Source organism: Chelon labrosus, assembly GCF_963514085.1.
Source record: "Chelon labrosus genome assembly, chromosome: 5".
Taxonomy (NCBI): Eukaryota; Metazoa; Chordata; class Actinopteri; order Mugiliformes; family Mugilidae; genus Chelon; species Chelon labrosus.
The window spans coordinates 725,536-749,352 of record NC_140341.1 but is presented as its reverse complement, the minus strand read 5'-3'; the positions used below and the strand labels follow the sequence as shown (position 1 = coordinate 749,352).

The 23,817-nt window shown below is 48.1% G+C and overlaps 1 protein-coding gene across 1 annotated transcript in view; it reads right to left on the bottom strand.

The window, feature by feature from the left end:
- Positions 1 to 2,762: 2,762 nt before the first annotated feature.
- ttn.2 (titin, tandem duplicate 2) overlaps positions 2,763 to 23,817 on the bottom strand; it is a gene marked incomplete at its 5' end in the record, with an annotated part of 181,936 nt that continues 160,881 nt past the window's right edge. The window contains 26 exons of the mRNA XM_084545176.1: positions 2,763 to 5,230; positions 5,493 to 5,786; positions 6,123 to 11,873; positions 12,001 to 12,211; positions 12,323 to 12,705; positions 12,813 to 13,118; positions 13,250 to 13,825; positions 13,952 to 14,251; positions 14,373 to 14,678; positions 14,769 to 15,084; positions 15,201 to 15,469; positions 15,570 to 15,872; positions 15,958 to 16,260; positions 16,361 to 16,660; positions 16,782 to 17,072; positions 17,189 to 17,782; positions 17,862 to 18,143; positions 18,261 to 18,563; positions 19,182 to 19,345; positions 19,442 to 19,583; positions 19,701 to 20,000; positions 20,109 to 20,399; positions 20,573 to 20,884; positions 21,003 to 21,305; positions 21,412 to 23,143; positions 23,340 to 23,674. Coding sequence (XP_084401302.1) covers positions 4,938 to 5,230; positions 5,493 to 5,786; positions 6,123 to 11,873; positions 12,001 to 12,211; positions 12,323 to 12,705; positions 12,813 to 13,118; positions 13,250 to 13,825; positions 13,952 to 14,251; positions 14,373 to 14,678; positions 14,769 to 15,084; positions 15,201 to 15,469; positions 15,570 to 15,872; positions 15,958 to 16,260; positions 16,361 to 16,660; positions 16,782 to 17,072; positions 17,189 to 17,782; positions 17,862 to 18,143; positions 18,261 to 18,563; positions 19,182 to 19,345; positions 19,442 to 19,583; positions 19,701 to 20,000; positions 20,109 to 20,399; positions 20,573 to 20,884; positions 21,003 to 21,305; positions 21,412 to 23,143; positions 23,340 to 23,674 — 14,960 coding nt within the window. The 3' untranslated portion in view covers positions 2,763 to 4,937. The remainder of the gene's footprint in view (positions 5,231 to 5,492; positions 5,787 to 6,122; positions 11,874 to 12,000; positions 12,212 to 12,322; positions 12,706 to 12,812; positions 13,119 to 13,249; positions 13,826 to 13,951; positions 14,252 to 14,372; positions 14,679 to 14,768; positions 15,085 to 15,200; positions 15,470 to 15,569; positions 15,873 to 15,957; positions 16,261 to 16,360; positions 16,661 to 16,781; positions 17,073 to 17,188; positions 17,783 to 17,861; positions 18,144 to 18,260; positions 18,564 to 19,181; positions 19,346 to 19,441; positions 19,584 to 19,700; positions 20,001 to 20,108; positions 20,400 to 20,572; positions 20,885 to 21,002; positions 21,306 to 21,411; positions 23,144 to 23,339; positions 23,675 to 23,817) is intronic.

The following is a 23,817-nucleotide window of genomic DNA, read 5'->3' as shown; positions in this document are numbered from 1 at the left end:
TTAGATGATGTTTATTTCTGTTCAAACATGACAGCTTTCAATTCATTTAACCATTAATTGATCATTTCTTCTTGAGTGAGATTAATTTTCCTCCAGCTCTGAAATATTCTTCCCTCTCGTGTTCCTAAGTTCCTTTGTTTATTTCAGTCGTCGTTGCTGAAGCTCTGGCTGTAAACAGAGACGTTCACCTTCACACTGACCTGAAATGAAAACTAAACCTTGTGTCTGTATGTTCAGCTCCTGGTTACATCTGCTCCATTTGTTAGTTTTATAGTAAAACTATGAATTAAAAGACAGAACCTGGACGTACCTCTGCTCTGTGTGGACTCAGGCCTCGTTGCTAAGCTGTGCTGTGTTTCTGTTGCCGTGGCTGCAGGAACAAAAGAAAGGAACCAGAAACGTTCTCCTCTGTTATCTAGCAACATTCATTCATTCATTCATTCATCTTCTGTAACCTCTTGTCCTGGGAAGGGTCATGGGGGGCTGGAGCCTATCCCAGCTGTCATTGGTCTAGAGGGGGGGTCCACCCTGGACAGGTCTCCAGCCTATCCCAGCTGTCATTGGTCTAGAGGGGGGGTCCACCCTGGACAGGTCTCCAGTCTATCACAGCTGTCATTGGTCTAGAGGGGGGGTCCACCCTGGACAGGTCTCCAGTCTATCCCAGCTGTCATTGGTCTAGAGGAGGGGTCCACCCTGGACAGGTCTCCAGTCTATCCCATGTCATTGGTCTAGAGGGGGGGTCCACCCTGGACAGGTCTCCAGTCTATCCCATGTCATTGGTCTAGAGGGGGGGTCCACCCTGGACAGGTCTCCAGTCTATCCCAGCTGTCATTGGTCTAGAGGGGGGGTCCACCCTGGACAGGTCTCCAGTCTATCACAGGGCTAACACAGAGAGACACTCACACCTACGGCCAATTTAGAATCACCAATGAACCTAACCAGCATGTCTTTGGACGGTGGGAGGAAGCTGGAGAACCTGGAGAGAACCCACGCAGACACAGGGAGAACATGCAGACTACACACAGAAAGGAACTAGTCGGCCTGGATTAGAACCCAGAACCTTCTGGCTGCAGTGATGACCACCTCTCCACTGAGCCCTGGCCCATAAACATTATGATGTACACTACATGGCCACTTCATTAGGTACACTAGAGAATACTTTCTAATAGAACAGTCCTGCACTAAATGTTGATTCAACTGTGTTTTCATTTATGTTCTATTGCAGTGACTCGTGTTCCTAATATTTTGACACTGTAGTCAGTGGGCTGTCCTCCACCATGATCATCCAGATGAGTCATCACTCCTGTTCTGTTAGAATGCATTCTCTAGTGTACCTAATGTTTTGGCCAGTGAGTGTATATCAGCACTGGTGGAGCCTCTAGTGGACGTTAGAGGACCTGCAGCTTTAGGAGCGTCCATGTTGGCTCAGCTTTTCACTCTAGTTGTTGTCGTTGTTTTGTGACATGAAGTCGACGTCGATGGATTTTCAGATCTCAACAGAAACTTACTGTGACCTCCTGACCTTAACCCTCTTGGTGCCAAATCAGGAAACCTTAAGAAAGCACAAAGAAGGTAACTGTGTCTCTCTGACACATTGTCCTTAGAGGGACGGTTTAATTGGTCTCAAGAGACAATGACGGTGTGGACCGTTTCGCCTCTAATGAACTCATGTTGGATCTTCAGGATAAACGTCCTGAGGTGATTTGTTTTGAGGTTCGTCCCAGGAGGTCGAGGCTCTGGGGCCGGTCAGTAATGATCTGAGGTTTGGCTGCAGAGCTCTGGTCCCTCAGGCCTGGTCTCAGCGGGGAGGTCTAATGCTAAGCTAATGACGCTCATTATGACCAGATTACATCATCACTGTCAGCTGTTGTTGTTGCTGCTTCTAAAAGTTTTATCAAGTTTGTCAAACGATAGACTGAAGCTGGATCTTTAAACAAGATAACCTCCAGGCCATTCAGCCATAACATTATGACCACTGATTGTCTCCTGTCAGTGGACAGATTCATCATCTCATCCTCAGAGCTGACGTTAGGAGCAAGAAAAATGTTCCAGTGGAAGGATTTGATTTTTACGACTCAGAACATCTTCATTATCCTGCTCTGAAATGGATCAGAACCAGAGGCTGAGAGGAAGAGGAAGAGGAGAAAGAGCAGGAAGAAAAGGAGGAAGAAGAGGTAGAAGAAGAAGAATGCGTTCTGGGATACTTGACTGCATCAAGTCCAGACCAGTTGCCTCCAGATGTGTCCTCAATAAACCCGGTTGTTCTTTGAACTGGATCAGAACTCGGACAGAGGCTGATTAATAAACACAGGGGTCTCCTGACGGTCAGGTTTAGCTAACGAGCTCAGACTCATGCTAATGCTAAACCAGATCTGTTGATGTTCAGGAGATTTCTGTTGTTTCTTTTTCATAACTTGATTTGTTCCCATGAATGATTAAACAGCCTCTAGAGAAACATCCACCGTAAGGATTCAACAATCAACCGTTGACATCGTTTACCTGTTAAAGCTGCCAACGCGTCCCACCGGCTGCACTGGACTTCCTCCTCAGTCTCCCGTCATAAATCAGTCTTCAGTGTCTTTCTTGATGGACTCAGTGTCAGGGTGATGAACTGGAGCCAGTCAGCAGCCACGGGTCTCTGTACAGCTGTGCCTCTTGTATTTCTTTCTTCACGTATTGATCTATCTGAATTCTCTTCTGCACAGACAAACCTGTAAACTATGTTTTTGCTAAATTAACTAAAAAATCAAATCTCCTTCTGCAAATTCTGTGGAGCAAACTTTACCATAAAAATGTTAAAATAAAAATCTAACATACTGTCCAGGATGGCCCGCTGTCTGGCAAGCTGCTGCACAAGACAGACAGAAGCTGATCAATGACCAGTGACCAATATAATAACAGGTGTTCCGATCAAACCAATCAACCCAGTCTGGAACAAAACCCTCCCACGTCCTCCCTTTAAAGAGTGAACAACAACTCTTTCTTCCTCCTCTTCTTCACTAAATCTTTTTGGTGTCATGCACCAGGAACCTTTGGTCAGAAAATATAACATTATATTATACAACTGACATTATCAGGTTCAACTGGACTCAACCTTCAACACCTGGATTTATGTCTGAATGGGACACACCATTAGAATGAACAGTTCTAGAGCTTCAGCTGTTTTGTAAATGAACAAGTGATCCGTCACTGGATTAACAGCTACAGGTGATCTGTTCTTTTTTAACAAGTTTGAGGTTTAAAGTTAGAGTTTAGAGTTAAAGAACAGAAACAGACAGAAAACATGATGACCACTTCCAAAAAACAAGACAAAAGAAAAGCAGCTGGACTTGTTGAGTTTCTTTAAGCTTGTTTTTTGGATATACCCTGACCTGGATGAGGGAGGACCTTCACAGATATGATATCTGACAGTAATAAGAGACAAACTCATGGGGCCTCATATTTAAGGCGCATGGCTTTGTAATGTGCAGGTTCAACTGTCGTCCTTCAGACAGCTTAAAGCTTTGACCACATCTAGAGTCTTCAAACCCTTAGTGTGTAAGCCACATGTGTCAAACTGATCCGTGAAAGGGCCGCTGTGGCTGCAGGTTTTCATTCCAACCATGCAGCAGCACACCTGACTTGGCTCAATCAATCAACTGAACTGCCTTCACACAGTCACTTCAGGTGTCCTCTTGCTTGATTGGAACAAAAACTTGCCAGCCACACCCACTGCACGGGTGCTGCATGGTTGGAATGAAAACCTGCAGCCACAGCGGCCCTTTCACGGATCAGTTTGACACCCCTGGTGTAAGTACTACCTACGATGAGGCATTGTTAAACCGGTATGTATGTGAATATAAGGATAAAAGTGGAAGATGAAGAATGAATGCGACTGTCACAAATAACTAGAGCCGAGTCGTCTTGTAGTGCTGATAATCATGCTTTATTAAATCAATAGATGGAGAAAAACTCAAGGAGGCTGCGAAAAATACTCTACAACTCTAACTTCAATCACACCAAAGTGCAGGGCAGCACGCGACGCCACGCCTCATTTCCTCCTCGTCAAACGCAGCGGTTGGTTTCGGCTGCGGTGCGTCTGCTGGGCGGCGCCCTGCTTGACGGACAGTTGAACTAAAAGCTAACACAGAAACACACGGCAGACCTCCGAGAGACGGCTCTGCCTCTGCAAACGAGCACACGACACAGGACTCTCGTTTAACGTGATTGGCCAGGTTGATGGTACGACTGCAGAGCCTGAGTGAGCGGTCGTTTGCCAGAAGCAGAGCACAAAAAAATAAAAAGAACACTTGAGCTCAGGGAGTGCAGGCCGCTCGCACTGTGAGCATGTCATTGAAATGGCGATATGACGTAATCTGTCAGAGCACGAGGTCCAGTCGTGCTGCTTACATGAGGGTAAATGCAAACAGCACTCAGGGTCTCACGCTCTTGTTACAATGCAAAAGCACTGCTCGCTCGCTCTCTCTCTCTTGCAGTGCATTCATAGTTTTGTCTCTGATTGAGTTAACGTCAACAGGGAGCCTCTCTACCTGTTGAGGCAATCTTAAGACTTCAACTTATTGTTGAGGCACAGTTTTTAGTTTCTCAGTTTAACAGGGTATTCGTCCCACGTGAAACTTTCTCCTGTTAAACCACATTTAGTTTCATTAGTTTCAGTTTCATATTATTGTCATAAATAACAATGCATACATTTCCCATAACCGTTAAATTCGGCTATATACATTATGTACATGTCACAGATATGGCACATTTTATAACAACTTTAGACTTTAGTCTAGTTTGGCATAAATTAATGTCAAGTTTGGTACAAAAATAGTTCATATTTACAAGAACAGAAATCCAGATCTTTATCAAGTAGATTATTTTTCTCAATTATAAATAAAAAGTCATGGAAGATGGGAAAAGGGGAAGTTTGGAAGGTTAATTTTTTTTTTTTTTTACACCGATCGAATGCTAATGTGAACAGTCGCTGTGTCAGATCCGAGCTCGTTGGACAGTTTGAGGGTGTAGCTTCCAGCGTCTTCCTCCTTCACCCCGGTGATGATGAGGGTGGTCAGGTCCTCGGTGGTCTCGATGTGGAAGCGTCCTCCGGCGGTCACCTCGATGGTTTTGCCACCGCGGGACCACTCGATGTGTTTGGCATCACCGGAGAAGGCGCAGGTGACGGTCAGGACTTTGCCCGGCTCGATGCTGATGTCCTCGGGCAAAGCTTCGATCCTCGGAGCACAACCTGGAACCAACAGGGAGAAGTCTGTCATCAAATGTTGGTGGAATGTGGAAAAACTAAAAAATAGTTTGAGTGTATTTTCTTATTTTAGCATGTTTGGGTGGTTTAGGTTCTGTAGCTATTCAATTCAAAAGAATTCTGCTCCCTATGAAGACTTACTCATAGATGTATGGACGCTATGGACACACCTGGAAGCTAAGGACACACCTGGATGCTAAGGACACACCTATGAGTGGGCGTGAGACTCATTGATTGACAGTCTTACCGATTGTTCTCATTGACGATCCCTCCATGTGGGAGGCCATCTCTGTTAGGCTGCTGGAGCTCATGGCATACGTCTCAGATGTCATGGAGGACATGCTGGACATGGACATGGTCTCAAACTTCATCTCGGCTGCCATGCTGCTGAAGGCGCTGGACTCCATCATGGACGACATCATCGATTGCTGAGCAGAGGAAGAAAAGGAGGAAGACTCCTCCATTGCGTGGATTTCTTTCTTCATCATCATGGAAGAGCTCACGGACGACGCCGCCTCCTTGCGGCTCATCGTCATTGATCCTGTTGAAGGTAAAGACGCAAACACTGAGTATGTAAATCTTCAGAATGTGTCAGGATTTATTTTAATGAGCATGAGGACTACATACAGCTTTACATGAAAGCTTGAACAAGACAACTGGACTTTTAAGGTTTCTTGAAGATGTTGAGCTTTTCCAGTTGGGGTTGGGAGTTGAGGTTTTAAAGGGAACATTTGTGGGTGTGACCCATTTGAAACGACTCCCAAACGTCTTCAAGAAACCCAACAAGTCCAGTTGTCTTAGTTTGAGCTTGTATTTTTGGGTAAACCATGATCTGGATGACATCTTATTTGATGGCTTAGTGGAAGACGATGCTCACCTCTGAGTGCCACTTGCTGCTCACAGTAGGCTGTAATCTTCTTGCGTATGGACTGAAACACCTGTCCAGTGAAGGAGAAGGAGGATTTGGACACACCTCCATCTGAAGTCATTTCACAGATGTACTCTCCCTGATCGCTGTCTGCCAGGTCGTGGATCAGGAGGCTGCAGGAGCCCTCAGAGTAGTGCATCTCGAAGCGGCTGCTCTGTGAAAGCCTCCTCCCGTTGACGTACCACACCACCTCCCTGACGCTGCTCTCACAGACGCAGGTCATCCTCACCGAACCCTCGTGGGCCTCCGCCGTCAGCTGACTCAGAACCTTGGGAGGTTTCGGGATCGGGGATTTTACGGTGGGTGGGGACACTACCCTCTTGGGGGACATGATTGGAGGAGGAGACTTCATCCTTGTAGGGGATTTGATTCCCTCAGGCTCAGGGGACTTCAAGGCCCTCGGTGATTTGATGCCAGATGGTTCTGGGGACTTGATGCCTTTTGGTGTTTTGATTCCTGCAGGTTCTGGCGACTTAAGACCTTTTGGTGTTTTGATTCCTGCAGGTTCTGGCGACTTAAGACCTCTTGGTGTTTTGATTCCTGCAGGTTCTGGAGATTTCACACCTCGGGGTGATTTTACTTCTTCGGGTTCAGGAGACTTAACTGGTGGTGGTGACTTGAGTCTGGGCTCAGGAGACTTTAGACCACGCGGTGATTTAATTCCCTCCGGTTCAGGAGATTTGACACCTGGTGATTTTATGCCTGGTGCTGGAGATGGTGCAGCTGGCTCAGGAGATTTAATGCTCCTGGGAGATTTAATTCCTTCCGGTTCAGGAGACTTGACACTGGGTGTTGGTGACTTCACACTTGGAGCAGGAGATGTTACACTTGGTTCAGGGGACTTAACGCTCGGAGCTGGAGATTTAACTGAAGGCTCGGGGGACTTGATGCTGGGTTCTGGTGACTTTACACTGGGAGCAGGTGATGTGACTGAAGGCTCGGGGGATTTGACGGCCTTCACCTCCACTTTGGGAGCTGGTTTGCGGATGGTCAAAGTGAAGTGAGCTTCCTGTCGGCCTGCTGAGTTCTCTACCACCACCGTGTAACTGCCCTCATTGGAGGCTGTCACAGAGGAGATCTCCAGACTGGATTTGTACTGAGTCGTGGTGACCTGGATGTTGTGAGTTGAGACAAGAGTTCTGCTCTCATGCATCCAAGTTACAGTGGGTGCAGGCTCCCCATCAATATCACAAGAGAATCTGGCTGTTTCCCCCTCTGTAACTGTCACAGACTGAGGCTTGGTGAGGATTCTGCCTGGAAGAGATGGTTTGACCTTGTGGACAGAAGTTTCCTCAACTACAGCAGCAGAAGATGATTTTAGTTTAGCTTCAGATAATGTACTGGTTTGTTTCCCAGTCAGAGAGAACTTGTCTGATGAATAAGAGGAACTAGATGACAGGTATTCAGTTGAGGCATACTTGACGGATGATTCATACCTCTCAGCAGAGGAAAACCTCTCAGAAGAGGCACCGTATCTTTCATGTGTCTCAGTTAACTTTGACTTGGTCTCTTCCACCTGGAAGTGGGTCTGAGAGGCGTAGCCAGCTTTGAAGTGTGTAGTGTGGTAGTGGTCAACTCGAGTGACTTCGGGGACATATGCTTTGGGAGCATCCTCGTCCTTGCGGCGGGAGGAGAAAGTGGTGTAGCCGCCACCTGACACCTCCAGGGTGGCATAGTCTGAAGCCTCTCCCTTGGCATTGGTGAACACACAGCGGTATGTGCCACTGTCCTCTTCCTGACAGTCCAGAATAGCGATGGACAGAACGCCACTCATGTTGGTGAAGACGTATTTCTCGCTGCTTTCAGAGATGGCAGCTCCATTGTGGAACCAGGTGACTTCGGCCTCTGGCTTGGCTTGGATGTTCAGGGTGAATTTAGTGTCTTGACCAATGGGGATGCGATGTGAGCGCATTCTGACCGTGACACGAGGAGCATGGTCCAGGCTGAAAGGCGTCTGACTGACGACCTGATACTTTCTCTCAGACTTCAGAGCAGCCTTTCTGGCCTCATAGCGGGACATGATGTCAAAGCGTGCGGACCTCTCAAACCTCGAGGAGGAGCGGGATGACCTCTCGACTGACCTGATTGGACTGGGAGACCGGGGGCGGGTCCTCTCTGGGGTGGGGGACCTCCTCTCCACGACCTCTCCCTCTACCTCCACTGGAGGTCTGACACGAGGAGGTCTGATCAGCTCTGAGACTGGACGCATCAGCTCGATGTAAGTGGGAGACAGAGACCTTCTTCTCCTCATAAACTGAGAAATGGTGCGTTTTTTCTTTGTTTCAGAAACTTCGACTGCCTCATGCCTCACCTCCTGCCTCTTCTCCTCACGTTCCACAGCGCGTCGCTCAATGCGGATAGGGCTGCCGGCAGGAGAAGCAGAAAAGCCAAGCTCCAGTTCATCCTCCAGCATCATTTTCTCCTCCTCTGTTCTCCTCATGGAAAGGTAGTCATCCACAGGCATCAGCAGCTCCTCGTCACTTAGGTCTCCCAGAGATCTTCTCCTGGACCTGAAGGAGATCTCAGATTCTGGAGAGGGTGAGCGACGTGCAGGTCTGACTGTCTCCAGATCGTCCAGAGTGAGTTTGGGAATTCGCCACCTCGGCCTGTACTGGTCGGTGATTCTGGGGAGGGGCATGACGTAGAACTGCTCCCACCTGGAGAGACGAATACGCCTCTGCCTCTTCTGCACAATCTTCTCCATCTTCTCTGGAATCTCATACTGATCTCTCAGCTTTCTGTACCACTTCATGTCTGACAGAGGCACAAACTGTTTGATAGCTTTGTCCTCGTCCAGATCTCTGGGATCATGAACCACAGCCTCAGGAATCTCATAGGGCATGAAGATCCTCCTCTCCTCCTCCAGCTTCTTGGTGTCTGACTTCTCCACCGTGATGTCGAATTCACCCTCAACATTCTTGGTGCTCACTGCAGGCTTGTACATCTCTGCAGCAAATTTGAGAGCCTCCTGTGCCGTGGGGTTAAAAGGTACAAGCTCCTCAGTCGCAACAATTTGCTGAGCCATCTTGTTGGTCTTCTCAATTTGTTTCTGTACGTGTCTGAATTTCTCCTCCTCGCTCTTGTACTCTCTCCTGGTGTAGGTGAGGCGGTCCACCTTCAGCGTAGCCTGGCAGCTTGCGGAGCCGGCAGAGTTGGTTGCAGTAACTTTATACACACCAGAGTCCTCAAGCAGAGTCTCTCTGATGTGAAGGACATGATAGTCAACGTCCTCCTGTACGACAACAACCTTGGGACCAAACTGTAGAAGGTGTCCGTCCTTTTCCCATTTGAGAGTAGGAGTTGGTATTCCTGAGACTCTGAGCTCAAACCGGACGCTATCTCCCTCAGTGACCTCAGCGTTAGCGAGCAGACGTTTGAACATGGGCCTCATGGTTTCCTCCATCACAGGATGAGGTACCACAGTGAGACGGGCCTTGCAGCTGTCTTCTCCGAACTTGTTGTGGGCCATGACGGTGTATTCGGCATCATCGTTCATGTCCAGGTTGTGGATCATGAGCTGGTACAGACCCTTATCACTGGTGAATGTGTACTTGCTGTCATCATCACCCGCCTTAATCCTCTCTCCGTTCTTAAGCCACATCACGTGAGGCTCTGGGTGCACAGTGATAGTGACACCGAAGCGCACATCTTCTCCGATGTAAGAGGTGCAGTTGTAGAGAGGCAAAGTGAACTCTGGTGGTCTCTGCAGGAGTCTAGTTCTGTCAACTCTCCTCCTCAGTTTCTTGATGGAGCGGCTGATGTAATGCTCTCTGATGCACCTCACTGTCTCAACGAAGAGCTCTCCATAAGCGCTGTCCTCTCCATCATCACTCACTACTTTGCATCTGTACACACCATCATCACTTTCTTCTATGTCTTTCACATAGATGCTGGCAAAGCCGTTGCTGTAAGTAATTTCATACTTGGGGCTTGGGTGTAGCTGGCGGTTACCGAAGTACCAGGTAACCTGTGTACTCTTGTCATAGTTGGCAATGCTACAAGTGAATCTGACATGGCCACCTTCCTCAGCTGAGCCATGCATGACTGGACCAGCACGAAGGCCATGGTACTCGGTTCCAATCTTCACTTTACCCACAGCCAAACCTCTCTGGTTCTTGAAGGCGCCGCCGTATGCGACACGGGCTGCAGATACAATAGTATCAGTTTTCTTTACTAGAGTCTGATAGTACCTTCTGTGTCTCAGGGTCCTAATAGCCTTGTTGCTCACATGTTCGATCTTTGTCCTGAGCCATGGGTGCTCCAGGGCCTCGTGGGCTGTCATACGAAGCTTCCTGTCCTTGACAAGAAGTCTGTCCACAAAGTCCATAGCCTCCAGGCTGATGTCCTTAAAGGCTTCACTGTCAAAGACATACTCACAGCTGGAGATGTTTTCAATCATCTTTGTTGTGGACTCTGCTGCGAATGGATTAAGGCCACTGAGTAGAACATATGCCATAACACCAACGGACCACATATCAGTGGCTGTAGTAACCAGGTCATGGCGGTGAACCTCCGGGGCACAGTACTCTGGAGCTGAGAACAGCATTCTGATGTTTTCTCCCGGCACCATTAGCCTAGCCTGACCCATCTCAATGATCTTTACAGTAGTACTTCTCCGTGTGGTGTAGACAATGTTGTCTGGACGGATATCAAAGTGGCCAAAGTTGTGGCTATGCAAGAACTTGAGAGCAGAGCAGACTTGTCTGAGGTATCGGACAATTTCCTGCTCTGTGAGCTCAAAGTTGCTGGTGCCAAGGCGCTCAAAGATGTCAACTCCAGAGATGAATTCAAAGATCAGGATGATCTCCTCCATGCTTTCAAAGTATTCGTGCAGGTAGATGATATTCTTGTGCCTTGCAACATTCAGAGCCTCAATTTCTCTGAGAACTAACTCGCGGTCGGTTCCTCTGACCTTGATAAACTTGGCCATGAAGGTCTTCTTAGTGGCAATCTCCACACAACGGTGGACTGCTCCAAACTGGCAACGGGCAAGCTCCTCCGAGATGACGTACTTGGAGGACAGCTCCTTCACCTTGTAGAATAGAGCTTCTTCCTTGGTGATCTCTCTGGCTTCGTCCACTTCCTCGTCGTAGTTTCTAATCACTGACTTGTCTTCCTTAGTGGTGATGGGCTCAGTTGGTGCAGAGGGAGGGCTCAGACCAAACTGGTTCTCGGCAATAACGCGGAACTGGTATTTGGTCTTTCCAAATATATTGATGATGGTGATGCTGCAGTCAGTGGTCTGTCCAGCACGGATCCACCTGTCAGCAGTGGTGGGACACTTCTCGACAATGTAGTTTATAATGTCGCTTCCACCATCACTAGCAGGGGGCTCCCATGTCAGGGTTATGGAATCCCTTGCAATTTCACTGACCACAAGTCCCTTTGGAGCGTCAGGAATGTCAGCCACATTTACCTCAATGGTTTGCTTGTCTGTTCCGAATCTATTCTTTGCAGTGATACTGTAGTAGCCAGTGTCCTTCCTCTGTACTCCCTTCTGGAAGACCAGGGAAGTGAAAGACCTGGTGGTGATGACTTGGTAATAAGCAGAGTTGGAGAGGATCTCCTGACCCTTCTGCCAAGTGATAGCTGGCTCAGGCTTGCCAGAAATGGGGATTTTGATGGTGATGTGATCCCCACGCACTGCATGGACGGCTCCCATTCCTTGGAGCTCTTTAGGCAGATGGATCTTGGCAGGGACTGGATTTCAAATGACATAAAAACATGACATTAGTGTGATATTAATAAGGGTTAGGCTAGATTCACACTCAAACGGTTCTAGGAAACATTCTAGAAACACTTTTGCAAGACCACATTTATACTGTACCTTCCACCTCCAGGTTCGCTGTCGTAGATATGGATCCTGTAGAGTTGGTTGCTCTGACTTGGTAAACCGAGGCATCACTCTCATCAGCGGCAGTGATGACCAGCTGGTAGTAGCCTCCCTTGAACTCCTGGGCTTTGATCTTGGTTCCATCTGCCAGGATCTCCTTTCCATTGCGGTACCATTTCACCACAGGCTTTGGATATCCCACCACCTTTACATAGCAAAAATAAACAGTTATATATCATTATATATACAATCTGCACCGTCTTTGATATCGTTGATGGTTTCTTGAAAGGATATGAAATATAGTTTTATCAAGTACCTTGGTGACAAAGGTGGCATTGGCGTGGAATTTGACCGTCATGTCTCTGATCTCCTCCCTGAATGCAGGAGCACGAGGAGTCTGGTCGGACTTGGGGGTGATCGGTGCAGAGATCTCACTCCAGTCGCTCTCACCGCCCATGTTCTCACATTTGACACGGAACTCATATTCAAAGCCCTCGATCAAGCCTGTGACTTCATAGTTGGTTTCCACAAACTTCTTAGAGGTTACTGTCATCCACTTGTTCTGCTTCTTCTCCCGTTTTTCCAGGTAGTAGCTGGTGATCTTTGCTCCACCATCGCTGCTCGGAGGCTTCCAGCAGACAACGCAGGAGTCTTTGGTGGAGCTGATAATGAAGGGCTGCTGTGGGATGCCAGGTTTTTCTGGGAAACAAACAAGGGATGTTACCTGAGTTCACTTTTCCTGTCTTTGTACAGCTTTGTACAGCTACCGAAGCAAAAACCGAAAAACAGAATGTGAATGCTCTTACCAAATGGACTCTTGATGATGACCACTGATGGAATCTCCAGGGGCTCACTGACTCCATACTGGTTCTGTGCAGACACTCTGAAATAGTAGCCGGCGCTCTCTATCAAGTTGGGGACTCGGCAGGTTGTGCCAGAGACGGACGAGGACACAAGGTGCCACTGCTCGCCTTCTTTGGCCTCACGTTTCTCCACAATGTAGTTGGTGATCATGGATCCTCCGTCATCCTTGGGAGCCTTCCAACTGATGACAACTGAGCTCTTCAGCAGGGCGTCAACAACCACAGGGCCCTCAGGGATGCAAGGTTTGTCTAGAAAAAACAAAAAAGAATGAGTAACAGCTCTTTTTTTCTATTATGAGCTTTTATTTAAAATTTAAAGACTTTATAGATGTTTCTTAGTAACTTTGGATTATTTGTTTTTCCCTATTTTTTGTGTTTACCTTGGATTTCAACACGTAGCACAGTGTCGATAGTTCCAAACACATTGCTGAGTTGCACCTTGTAGCGCCCAGCATTGGTCTTTCTCTGGACGTTCCTCACCACGAGGTGGGTGTAGCTTTCGGTATTTTCAATGATCACATTCTCAGATGAATTCAGAGGCTTCTTGCCATAGAACCACATGATCTGGGGAATGGGACGACCAATGTAGACGACATGAAGACGGAGGCTGGTGCCAGCGCCGGCGAAGTACTTCTCCTTCAGGGGGAACCCTGGATGGAACTGGGGTGGCGCTTGCAAGCGCAGTTTGCCACTGGTCTCTATCTCTCCGGCCTCGTTGATGGCTCTGCAAGTGTACAGGCCTTCGTCTTCCTGCTCGTCGGTCAGGATGCTAAGTGAGTGGTTGCGGCCATCTGAGCTCATCTTGTACTTGCGGCTCTGGATCAGTTCCTTGCCGTATCTGTACCACTTGATCTCAGGTAGTGGTCTGCCAATGATGCCACAGGTCAGAGTGCCAGATTCCCCGAGTTTGGTGGTAACATCTTGGATTTCATCCTTCAAAGCTGGAGTCTCACCAACTGCAAAAAGACAGTGAAGTTTAATCAAATGCTAACATTTTTCAGTTGGGAGTGAATCCGCTGCAATATTTAGATTCTACTGATGCAGATACATTTTCTAAGGGATTTGATGTGATTTAAACTAACCGCTCAGTTTGGTCTTGATGCCCATGGGAGTGCGACGAGGTCTGCTAAGTCCGGTTTCATTCTCAGCGAAGATTCTGAACTCGTACTCAGTTGCCTCCATTAGGCCGCCCATGGTGAACTGGCGATCCTTGGAGCGCTCCTTGTTGCATTTCTTCCAGGAGCTCTCTCCGGCCTCCCTGAACTCAATCCAGTAACCCAGAATCTCTTTGCCGCCATCATGCTCAGGCCTGAGCCAGTGGATGGTGATGCAGTCTTTGGTGACAGAGATGATGTCGATCTCTCCTGGCTGGCTAGGTTTGTCTAATTGAAGTAGACAGAACAAGAGCTTAATTATTGTAGAGAAACTTTGTGGCAGTATTGTGTCTGCTTGGAATTATTACTTTATCCATGCACAAACAGGCATTGATTAATATCAACTCACCAAATGGATCTTTGCAGACCACAGACTCTGAAGCAGGACCAGGTTCACTCTGGCCGATGTCGTTCTGAGCCACTACTCTAAACATATACTCTGCATCGGGGATGAGACCGGTGACATTGTACATGGTAGTGGTGATATGGGTCTTGTTGTGGCGGACCCATTTCTCTGTCGACACCTCCCTTCTTTCCACATAGTATCCTGTGACGCGAGAGCCTCCATCATCCCGGGGTCGGGCCCAGGAGAGAGACACGGTGGTCTTGGTTACGTCCATGATCTCTGGTGGGTTGCTGGGAGGTTCAGGTGGACCTATAATAAGAAAATGTTGTCAGTAAAATAAATATTTACAAACAATTTACTTATAAGAAGTTTCAGATGCACATTGTGCTAGATACTCACAAAGAGGTGTCTTTGGTGTGACTGCCTCATCTGACTTGAGAGACCTGCTGACACCAAACTGGTTCTCGGCAGAAACCTTGAAGTGGTACTCCACGTTCTCCTTCAAGCCCTTCACCACCAGGGAGCTCTCAGTTACTCGAGCATCTACTGTGTACCAGGCAGCTTTGGGTACCTCGCGCCTTTCCACTATGTAGCCAAGGATATCGGAGCCACCATCATCTGAAGGTGGCCTCCAGCTCACGCGGACTGATCTGGCCTGAATGTCGTCAAATTCCAGAGGGCCTTCTGGGGCATCAGGACGACCAATCACCTTCACCTAGAGGAATAAAAGATAGAAAAATACATGTATTTGTAAAATGGATTACTGATACCAAAGTACTTTTTTGTTTTACTCTAGTCATGCTTTAACTTTCTGACTCATGTACTGCTCACCTTGATGTACACGGCCTTCCTGCCGCATTTGTTCTCCAGCACCAAGTCGTAGGTGCCAGTGTCGTCTTTGTGTGCCTCCTTGATGACCAGCTCTGTGATGTCATCATGGGTGGCAATCATGGCACGATGGGAAATGTCACGGCCATCTTTGGTCCACTTGCATATAGGGATGGGTTTACCCTTAATGGGTACAGACAGATGGATCACTCCACCCTGGCGAACCACATAGCCCTCCTCATATTTACGATCAAGCTCATAATCAGGATAACCTGAAGAAGAAATGGATTAGATTTCAGTGAGATGGTAATGCAAATCACATGCAACTGAGAAATCAAATGATCAGATTTGTAAATGACGTTTTTTAAGTACCAAGCATCTCCTGGACTTTAACCACAGCAGGAATCTCAGCAGGCTCTCCTGAACCACCAGCGTTGCAGGCGATGACCCTGAACTTGTACTCAGCACCCTGTGGCATGTGGGTGAGGGTGTACTCGCACAATTTGGTGGGTGTTGTGTTGCACAGCGTCCATTCCACCTGGTCTACCTTCTGCATCTCTATCAAGTAGCCAGTGATGACTGAACCACCCTCCTCTTCAGGTGGCAGCCAAGCTAAAGACACCGAAGTCCTGGTAGTGTCGGTGACTCTGGGCTGAACTGGAGGACCTGGAGGTTCTGTTCAACAAGATGGAAAAACTTGGTAAACAGTGTGTCCAAACTGGTACAATTAATCTAAAACACAGAGATTTGCATCACGTACCGATCGGGTCCATGGCGACAGTGATGGCGGAGCTCTCACTGGGTTTGCCGGATCCTCTAGAGTTGATGGCAGTGACACGGTGTTCGTACTCGAGGCCCTCGATAAGTCCGGAAGAACGGTACCTGGTCATGGTGACAGGGTTCTTGTTGATCCTCAGCCACCTGTCAGAACGGGCCTCTTTACGTTCAATGATGTAACCAGAAATGGTGGAGCCGCCATTGTCCTCAGGTGGTTGCCATGTCAGGGTCATACCCTCATGGGTAACATCAAGCACCTCTGGCTTGCTTGGAGGTCCAGGAATGGCTAAACATAAAAAAAAACAGAATAACAAAAACATTAACAGAGAAATTGTAGACTATTCCAAAATATGAACAAGAAAGCTTTTGATGTGTAGAGAACTCACTCTTGGCGCTCTTGCATTCCACCACCTCAGACTGCAGGAAACCACCAATGCCAAAGCGGTTCATGGCAGCAACTCGGAACACGTACTCGGTTCCCTCTGAGAGCCTGGTGAACTTGAAGCAAGGTCTGGTCACCGATTCAGAGACAGTCCTCCAGCCAGGCCGGTGGGCGTCACGCTGCTCAACCACGTAGCCGCCAATGTTGGCGCCGCCATCCTTCTCTGGAGGTTCCCAGCTCACCGTCACGGACACACCGTCAACCTCTTCGATCTTCATTGGACCAACTGGGATACCAGGTTTGTCTGGATGGACACAACAGAGCAGCTGTTTAGAAAGTCTCCAAACATCGATTGAATTTTACTTGATATAGTTAATACACGAATCTGTGTATAGTGTTCATCTGCATGAAGTAAATCTCCTTACCGAGGATGATGACCTTGATAACCTCTGTTGCCACGCCAAGAGCGTTCTTCACCTCCAGGGTGTAGTCCCCTGTGTCATTGATGGTGGTCTCACGGATGACGAGATGGGTATATTTCCCGTTGCTGTCAATCTTGATGCGGTCCAAGCTGTCCTTCAGCTTGACACCGCTGAAGTACCAAGAGCAAATCGGCTGTGGTTTGGCCTTTATGGGGATGTTGAGGTCGATGGGTTTGCCACGGTGCACATGAACGATCTTCTGAGGGATGCTGGTCAAATCGATCTTAGGCATTACTGAAATACACACCAGAGATAAGATCCTTTAAATTTTCATTCATATAAAGCTTTCAGTTTTCAATGGACTCACGTTAGAACCACGTGTGGCATGAAGGTGTGCTTTGGTTTCTTACCCTTGATATCCTGGATTAAGACAGGAGTGACAATGTCCATGGGCTCGCTGACTCCTCTGCTGTTTGTGGCTCGGATCCTGAACAGGTACTGGTCGTTCTCTGTCAGGGACTGGATGGTGTGCTGGGAGGCTGAGGCCTTGACTGTCGCCACAGCGCTCCACCTGTCCGAGCCCACCTTGCAGGCCTCAATGATGTAGCCCGTCAATCTGCTGCCACCATCGTAGAACGGCTTCTCCCATTTTAGAGTGACAGTCGACTTGGTGACGTCAACAATCTGGAGGTCCGCGGGCACTGATGGCACTTCACACACCAGCACAGCCTCGGTCGTCTCACAGGGCTCTCCGACACCATAGATGTTCTCTGGCAGGACCCTGAAGAAGTAGTGCACACCCTCCTCCAAACCGGTGATCCTCAACAAAGTCTTCCTACACTCAGTGGTGACGGTCTTGTAAGATTTCATGTTGGCTTCACGCTTCTCCACAATGTAGTTGCTGACATGAGCACCACCGTCAATGCTTGGGACGTCCCAGATGATTACAACTGATTCCTTGGTGTAGTCCTTCACCTTCACTGAACCTGGAGGACCAGGAGTATCTGAAGAAGAAATGGGAGGGTTACAATAAAGCTGTAATATGTTTGATTCTCTTCATCTTCAGAAACTGAGATGACATACCGTAGACTTTAACAAGGATGGTGGCGGTCTTTTTGCCAGACGGGTTCTCTGCTTCTACAACATATTTTCCGGAGTCATATCGATTAATCTTCTCCACCATCAGTGAAGTGTAGCTGTCGGTGGTCTCAATGTAGCCACGGCTCTGCAGCTCCACGCCCGTCTTCCTCCACGCCACCACTGGCGCCGGACGGCCAGTAACGGACACAAACAGACGCAGGGTACCTCCAGCGCGTAGACACACCGTTTTCTTCAGATCATCGGCCAGCTCCAGGTCCGGCATTTCTGAGAGGATGGAGGACAGTGAGGGTCCAATAATGCAGCGAAAGGCGTCTAAAGCTGAATTGTGACACAGATAAAGATCTCTGCTTCACTGATGGATGAAGGTGATATCTGACTTACCAATTCTCTCCAGTGGCTCGACCTCAGCACTGGGTTCGCTGAACTCCCCAGTGCCGTTGCTGTTGATGGCCGCCACTCTGAATCTATATTTCTTATTGGCTGCCAGGCCAGCGGCCACATATTCATTAGTCTTGATAGCCTTGGCTGTGGCACGGTACCACTGCTCGGTGCCCTCCTCAAGGATCTCCACCACATAGCCAGTAACATCTGAGCCGCCGTCATACATGGGCCTGGTCCAGGTCATGCTGATGCTGTGTTTGGTTGTGTCGGTGATGCGAGGCATTGATGGAGGAGCTGGGGTGTCTGGGGTTGGGAAGGATAAGTACAGATACATTTACAAATACAGTTGTATATCTGCTTTGCCATTTCATTAAATGGAACACAACTTGATGTTTAGTGGAGTTTTGGGGAATTGTTTTAATCTCTTAAGCCCTAGGGTGCAAGGAGGTTGAGATCAGCCAGAATCAAGAATAGCTCCAGAACTATCAGGTCCATGTTCATGACTCTAGTCTCTATGGATTGGTCAGACTACAGAGAATGGATTCCCAGTGTCACTAACATTGTGTCTGTTACTATGTCTGATTGATTTGTGATAAACTAAAGAGGAATTTAGTAAAAAATAGAACCAGGCCCACTCTCCATTTGGACATTTGGATAACCAAAGAACCCAAAGTGTTCCACACTGGGTTTTTACCTCCACTACAGGAGGCAATGTACACACAATTCAGCCTTTGGACATTTTATTTATCCTGGACATCATCACATTCTACCATTGTGATCATTATACAATCCAGAAGAAGATTGACATTTCCTCCATGTTGTTCACACATGGAACTCCCCAGGGAAACCAGTCACCAAGGCTGGCAACATATCATTCTGCCAAACCCGGTACCAGGCTAAACGGATGTAAGGGTCTCTTACATGTTGGGTCTTTGCAGAGGATGTATGGCGAGGCATCGCTTGGCTGGCTGTCTCCAGCAGCGTTGACAGCTGTAACTCTGAACTGGTACTCGCTTCCCTCCAGTAGGCCTGTGATCTTCAGACGGGTATCGTAGATAGTGTAAGTCTTATTCACACGAGTCCACCTGGTCCAAGAAACAATAGAATACCATAAGAAAAAGATGATAAACATCGTCATTTCAGAAACTAAAATCTGTTGAATGCACAAAAGTTGTTCAGACCTGGTGCTGCTCTTCTCTCGTTTATCCACAATGTAGTTTTTGATCTCACTGCCGCCATCGCTCTCAGGCTTCAGCCACTCAATGATGACATGCTCCTTAGCCACCACTGTGGCCTCTGGCGTTCCTGGCTGGGATGGGATGGCTGGAAAGGAAATAACAGGTCAGAGCCACGAAAACAAACCCACATCCTTTCTCAAGACAAAATGGTTTAATCTGACTGTCAATACAAATTTAAGGTCAGAAAAATGTTGCAGCTTACTGTAGGCATTCCTGGCAATGACCGGATCGGACTCCAGAGGTACTCCAGGCCCAAACTTGTTGACTCCTCTAACTCTGAAGATGTACTCGTTGTTCTTGATCAGCCTGGAGCTAACACATGACAGTGTCTTGCACTCGGTCTCCATAATGACCCAGTTGAGGCGGCTGGTCTCACGACGCTCCACGATGTAATGAGTGACGGAGTCGCCACCATCCTCCAGAGGAATCTTCCAGGATACTGTACACTTCTCTTCCGTCACTCTGCTGATCACAATCTTATCAGCTGGAGGTCCAGGAGTATCTGAGAGACAGAAATGGACAATCAGATCATGCTTCCAAAACCTAACAGTTAAATCACCGTACAGTTTAATTATGTGTTTTTTTTTGTTTTGTTTTTTTAGCTGCTCACCCAGAACTTTAACGCTGACGGCTGCCGTCTTGATTCCACTGGCGTTCTTGACGGTCAGGATGTATCTGCCTGTGTCATATCTGTCACAGTTCTTGATGACAGCCATGGCTCTGGTGGAGGTGTACGTCAGCGAGTATTTTTCTCCAAGCTCCAAAATCTTTTCTCCCTTGGACCAATACACCGTGGGTTCTGGTTTACCACCGACAGCACCATCCAGGACGAGGTCGGAGCCAGCAACAACAGTGACAGTCTCCCCTATAAGCTTGCTGTCAAGCTCAGCTTTGGGAGGAGCTGCAGCAATGAACAGATGATTAATGATTAACTTGATAAATGCCAGTTCTGTAGTTTTGTTTTTTTGCTAAGGATTCAGCCACTTGCAGCAATAGTTCTGAAATTACTAAATCTAAATAACCGACTAGGTGGACATGTAAAATATACAGGAAAATAGAGGTTCTTGAACTTACAGTATTCGTCCTTGCATGTGATTGGTCCAGTGGACTCAGAGGGTGCGCTGTGGACGCCAGCGGCATTCTTGGCAATAACACGGTACTCATAGGTCTCTCCCTCTCCCAAGTTTGTGACCGTGAAGTAGTTCTCTGTGATTGTGGTGTAGTTGCACTTGAGCCAACGGTTGTCGTCCCACTCGTCCGTACTGTAGACTTTCCTCTCCACCACGTAACCGATGATCTTACTGCCACCGTCGTTGAACGGCACGGTCCAGCACAAAGACACAGAGGAGCGGCTGATGTCGGTCACCTCAGGTTTACCAGGAGGATCTGAGCAGAAAGAGAAAGGACTTCATTATAAAACTGTAGCACAGCTTTAATCACAACTTGATATGCTAAGTCATTCTGTCATTGGTTGACATAATAAATGTTTGCATGTTTCCCTCACCAACAGGATTAAGAGCCACCACAGGTCTGGAGGCCTCACTGGCCTTGCTGAGTCCGGCAAGGTTCATGGCATACACCCTGAACTGGTACTCCAGGCCCTCGATCAGGTTGGACACCTTGTAATGGCACTCCAGGCAGGGCAGCTTGTTCTCCCTCACCCACAGGATTGTATTCCTCTCCTTCTTCTCAATCCAGTAGCCTGTGACCTTGCTGCCGCCATCAGCATATGGCACATCCCATTTGATGTTAATGGCATTGGCGGACACGGATACCACATCTGGACGAGTTGGAGGACTTGGAGGAACTGAAAAAGAGGAAGATGTGAAAAAAGGAAATGTTAATTTGAATAGGAATAAGTGTCTGTGACTCAATATACATTACATTTATGTTAACTGTTGGACAGAACTTACCAAATGGATGTTCAATTACAACAGGAGCAGACTCAATGGATTTGCTGACTCCAAACTTGTTCTCAGCACACACTCTGAAGGTGTACTCCATGTATTTGGTCAGATGAGTCACTTTGATAGTGGTTCTCTTCACGCTGGAGTTGACCACTTGCCAGGAAGCAGAGCCAGACTCCCGCTTTTCAACAATGTAGTTGGTGATGTCAGTGCCGCCATCATCAGCTGGCTCGGACCAGGCCAGGGAGCAGGACTCCGAAGAGACTCCAGAAATCTCCACAGGGCCTGTGGGTGGACTTGGTCTGCCGACAATGACAACGGTCACTGTGAATGTCTTCACACCAGCAGCGTTCTCCAGGGTCAGGTAGTACTTGCCGCTGTCACTTCTCTTGCTGTCTTTCACCACCAGAGTGGTCCTCTCCTTTGAGGTTTTGATGGAAAGTCTGTCTGTCTCCTTCAACTTCATCTCCTCCAGCTTCCAGGTGACCTTGGGTGCAGGTCTGCCACTGATGGGGATGTCAATTGTAAAGGTGTTGGAAGTCTTGCAGGTGATGAGCTGGTTGGTGATGCTGCTCAGGTCAGCAGTTGGTTCAATGCAGGGCTCCTTGATAACCACGGAGCTGAAGGTGCCCTGGGGCTCACTGATTCCAGCATCATTCTTGGCCTTGACTCTAAAGTCATACTCTGTGTTCTCAATCAGTCCCTCCACCAGCATCTTCAAGGACTTTGTCTCTCCACTAAGAACCCAGCGGTCAGTGCCCTTTGCTCTGCATTCAACAATATAGCCTCTGATGCGGCTGCCTCCATCGTGCTCGGGTTTCAGCCACACCAGGGAGGCTGTGGAGTTGGTGGTGTCGACAACGTCCAGTCTCTTGGGTGGTGCAGGTTCTTCTGTGGCAATTATAGGCTCTGTCATCTCGTGAGGTTCTCCCTGGCCGTACTGGTTGACGGCAATCACTCTGAACAAGTATGGCACGCCGATATCCAGACCAGTTACCCTGATCATTTGGCGAGAGCACTTGGTGCTAACCTCCTGCCAGGCTAGACGGCTTGCCTCGCGCTTGTCCACAATATAGTGGTGGATTCGGGATCCACCGTCATTGATAGGGGCATCCCACATCACAGTCAAGGCTCCACGGGTAACATCTTTAAAGGAGATGGCTCCTGGAGGTCCAGGAGTGTCCAACACTTTTACAGTGAACGTGATGGACTTGCGGCCACTGTTGTTCTCCAGGGACAGGGTGTATTTGCCTGCCTCATACCTAGTGCAACCCTCTATGGTGAGAGTAGAGAACGAATCTGTGGTGTTGACATCAGCCATAACAGGGAGCTCACTGTCAGCCTTAGACCAGGTGGCAAGAGGAGCTGGCTTTCCTCTGAAAGCAATGTGAAGGGAGACGGTGCCTCCGTTCTTCACAATGTGAGTCTGCTTGAAGTTGGCATCAATGTCAATTTCAGGAGATGTAAGTCTGTCCAGAGCCTGAACAGGGTTGGGCATCACAGAGGCTTCGCCCTCTCCCGATCCATTCACAGCACTGACCCTGAACTTGTAGAGCTCGCCAGGTACCAAGCCCTTGGCAGTGTACCTGGTGTGGATACAGATCTGGCTGTTGACTCTGTGCCATTCCTCCAGACTGGCCTTACACATGTCGATATTGTAGCCAATGATTTCCATGCCACCATCAAAGACTGGCTTGGTCCATTCCAGGGTGACTGAGGACTTGGTGGAGTCAATGACCTGATCAACAAGAACGACATAGTTCAAACAATGATTTTTATTTGCTCTTTTTTCTCAACCTTCTAATTTCATACAGATTTTCTCAATCTGTTCAGAAGAAGTTAAACTAAAACCAATATGCATTGTCTGCTCTGTTGAAGTAAAACAGCCTTTACATTAACGGTTCTCCTAGTATAATTCTGTGTTGGAATCCTACCTTGATCACAGTGGGAGCGCTAGGAGCACTGGTTGGCTCTCTGCATTTGAAGAGCCTGGAGGTACTGCTGGCTGGGCCAACGCCGGCACCATTTTCAGCCATGACACGGAACTCGTACTCGTTGCCCTCAGTAAGGTTGGTGACACGGTGCCTTAGTTCTGTGATGGGTCTCTTGGAGGAAACCTTGACCCAGCGCAGGCTCTTCTTCTCTCTCCTCTCCAGGATGTAGTGTTTGATCTCATTGCCTCCGTCTGACCTTGGCCTGGTCCAGCACATGGTGATGCTGTTTCCAGTCACATGCGTGGCATCCGGGGTACCGGGGGCATCAGGCACAGCTGACAGGGAGAGGCAAACATGTGAAGGCAGTTTCTATTTAAGTGCATTAGATCATTCAGGCAACAAAAAAAGAAAAGTGACATTTGTTGAGTCCTATTTGTCTGTGAGCACAAGTTTTATCTGAACAATGTGATTCTGTGTG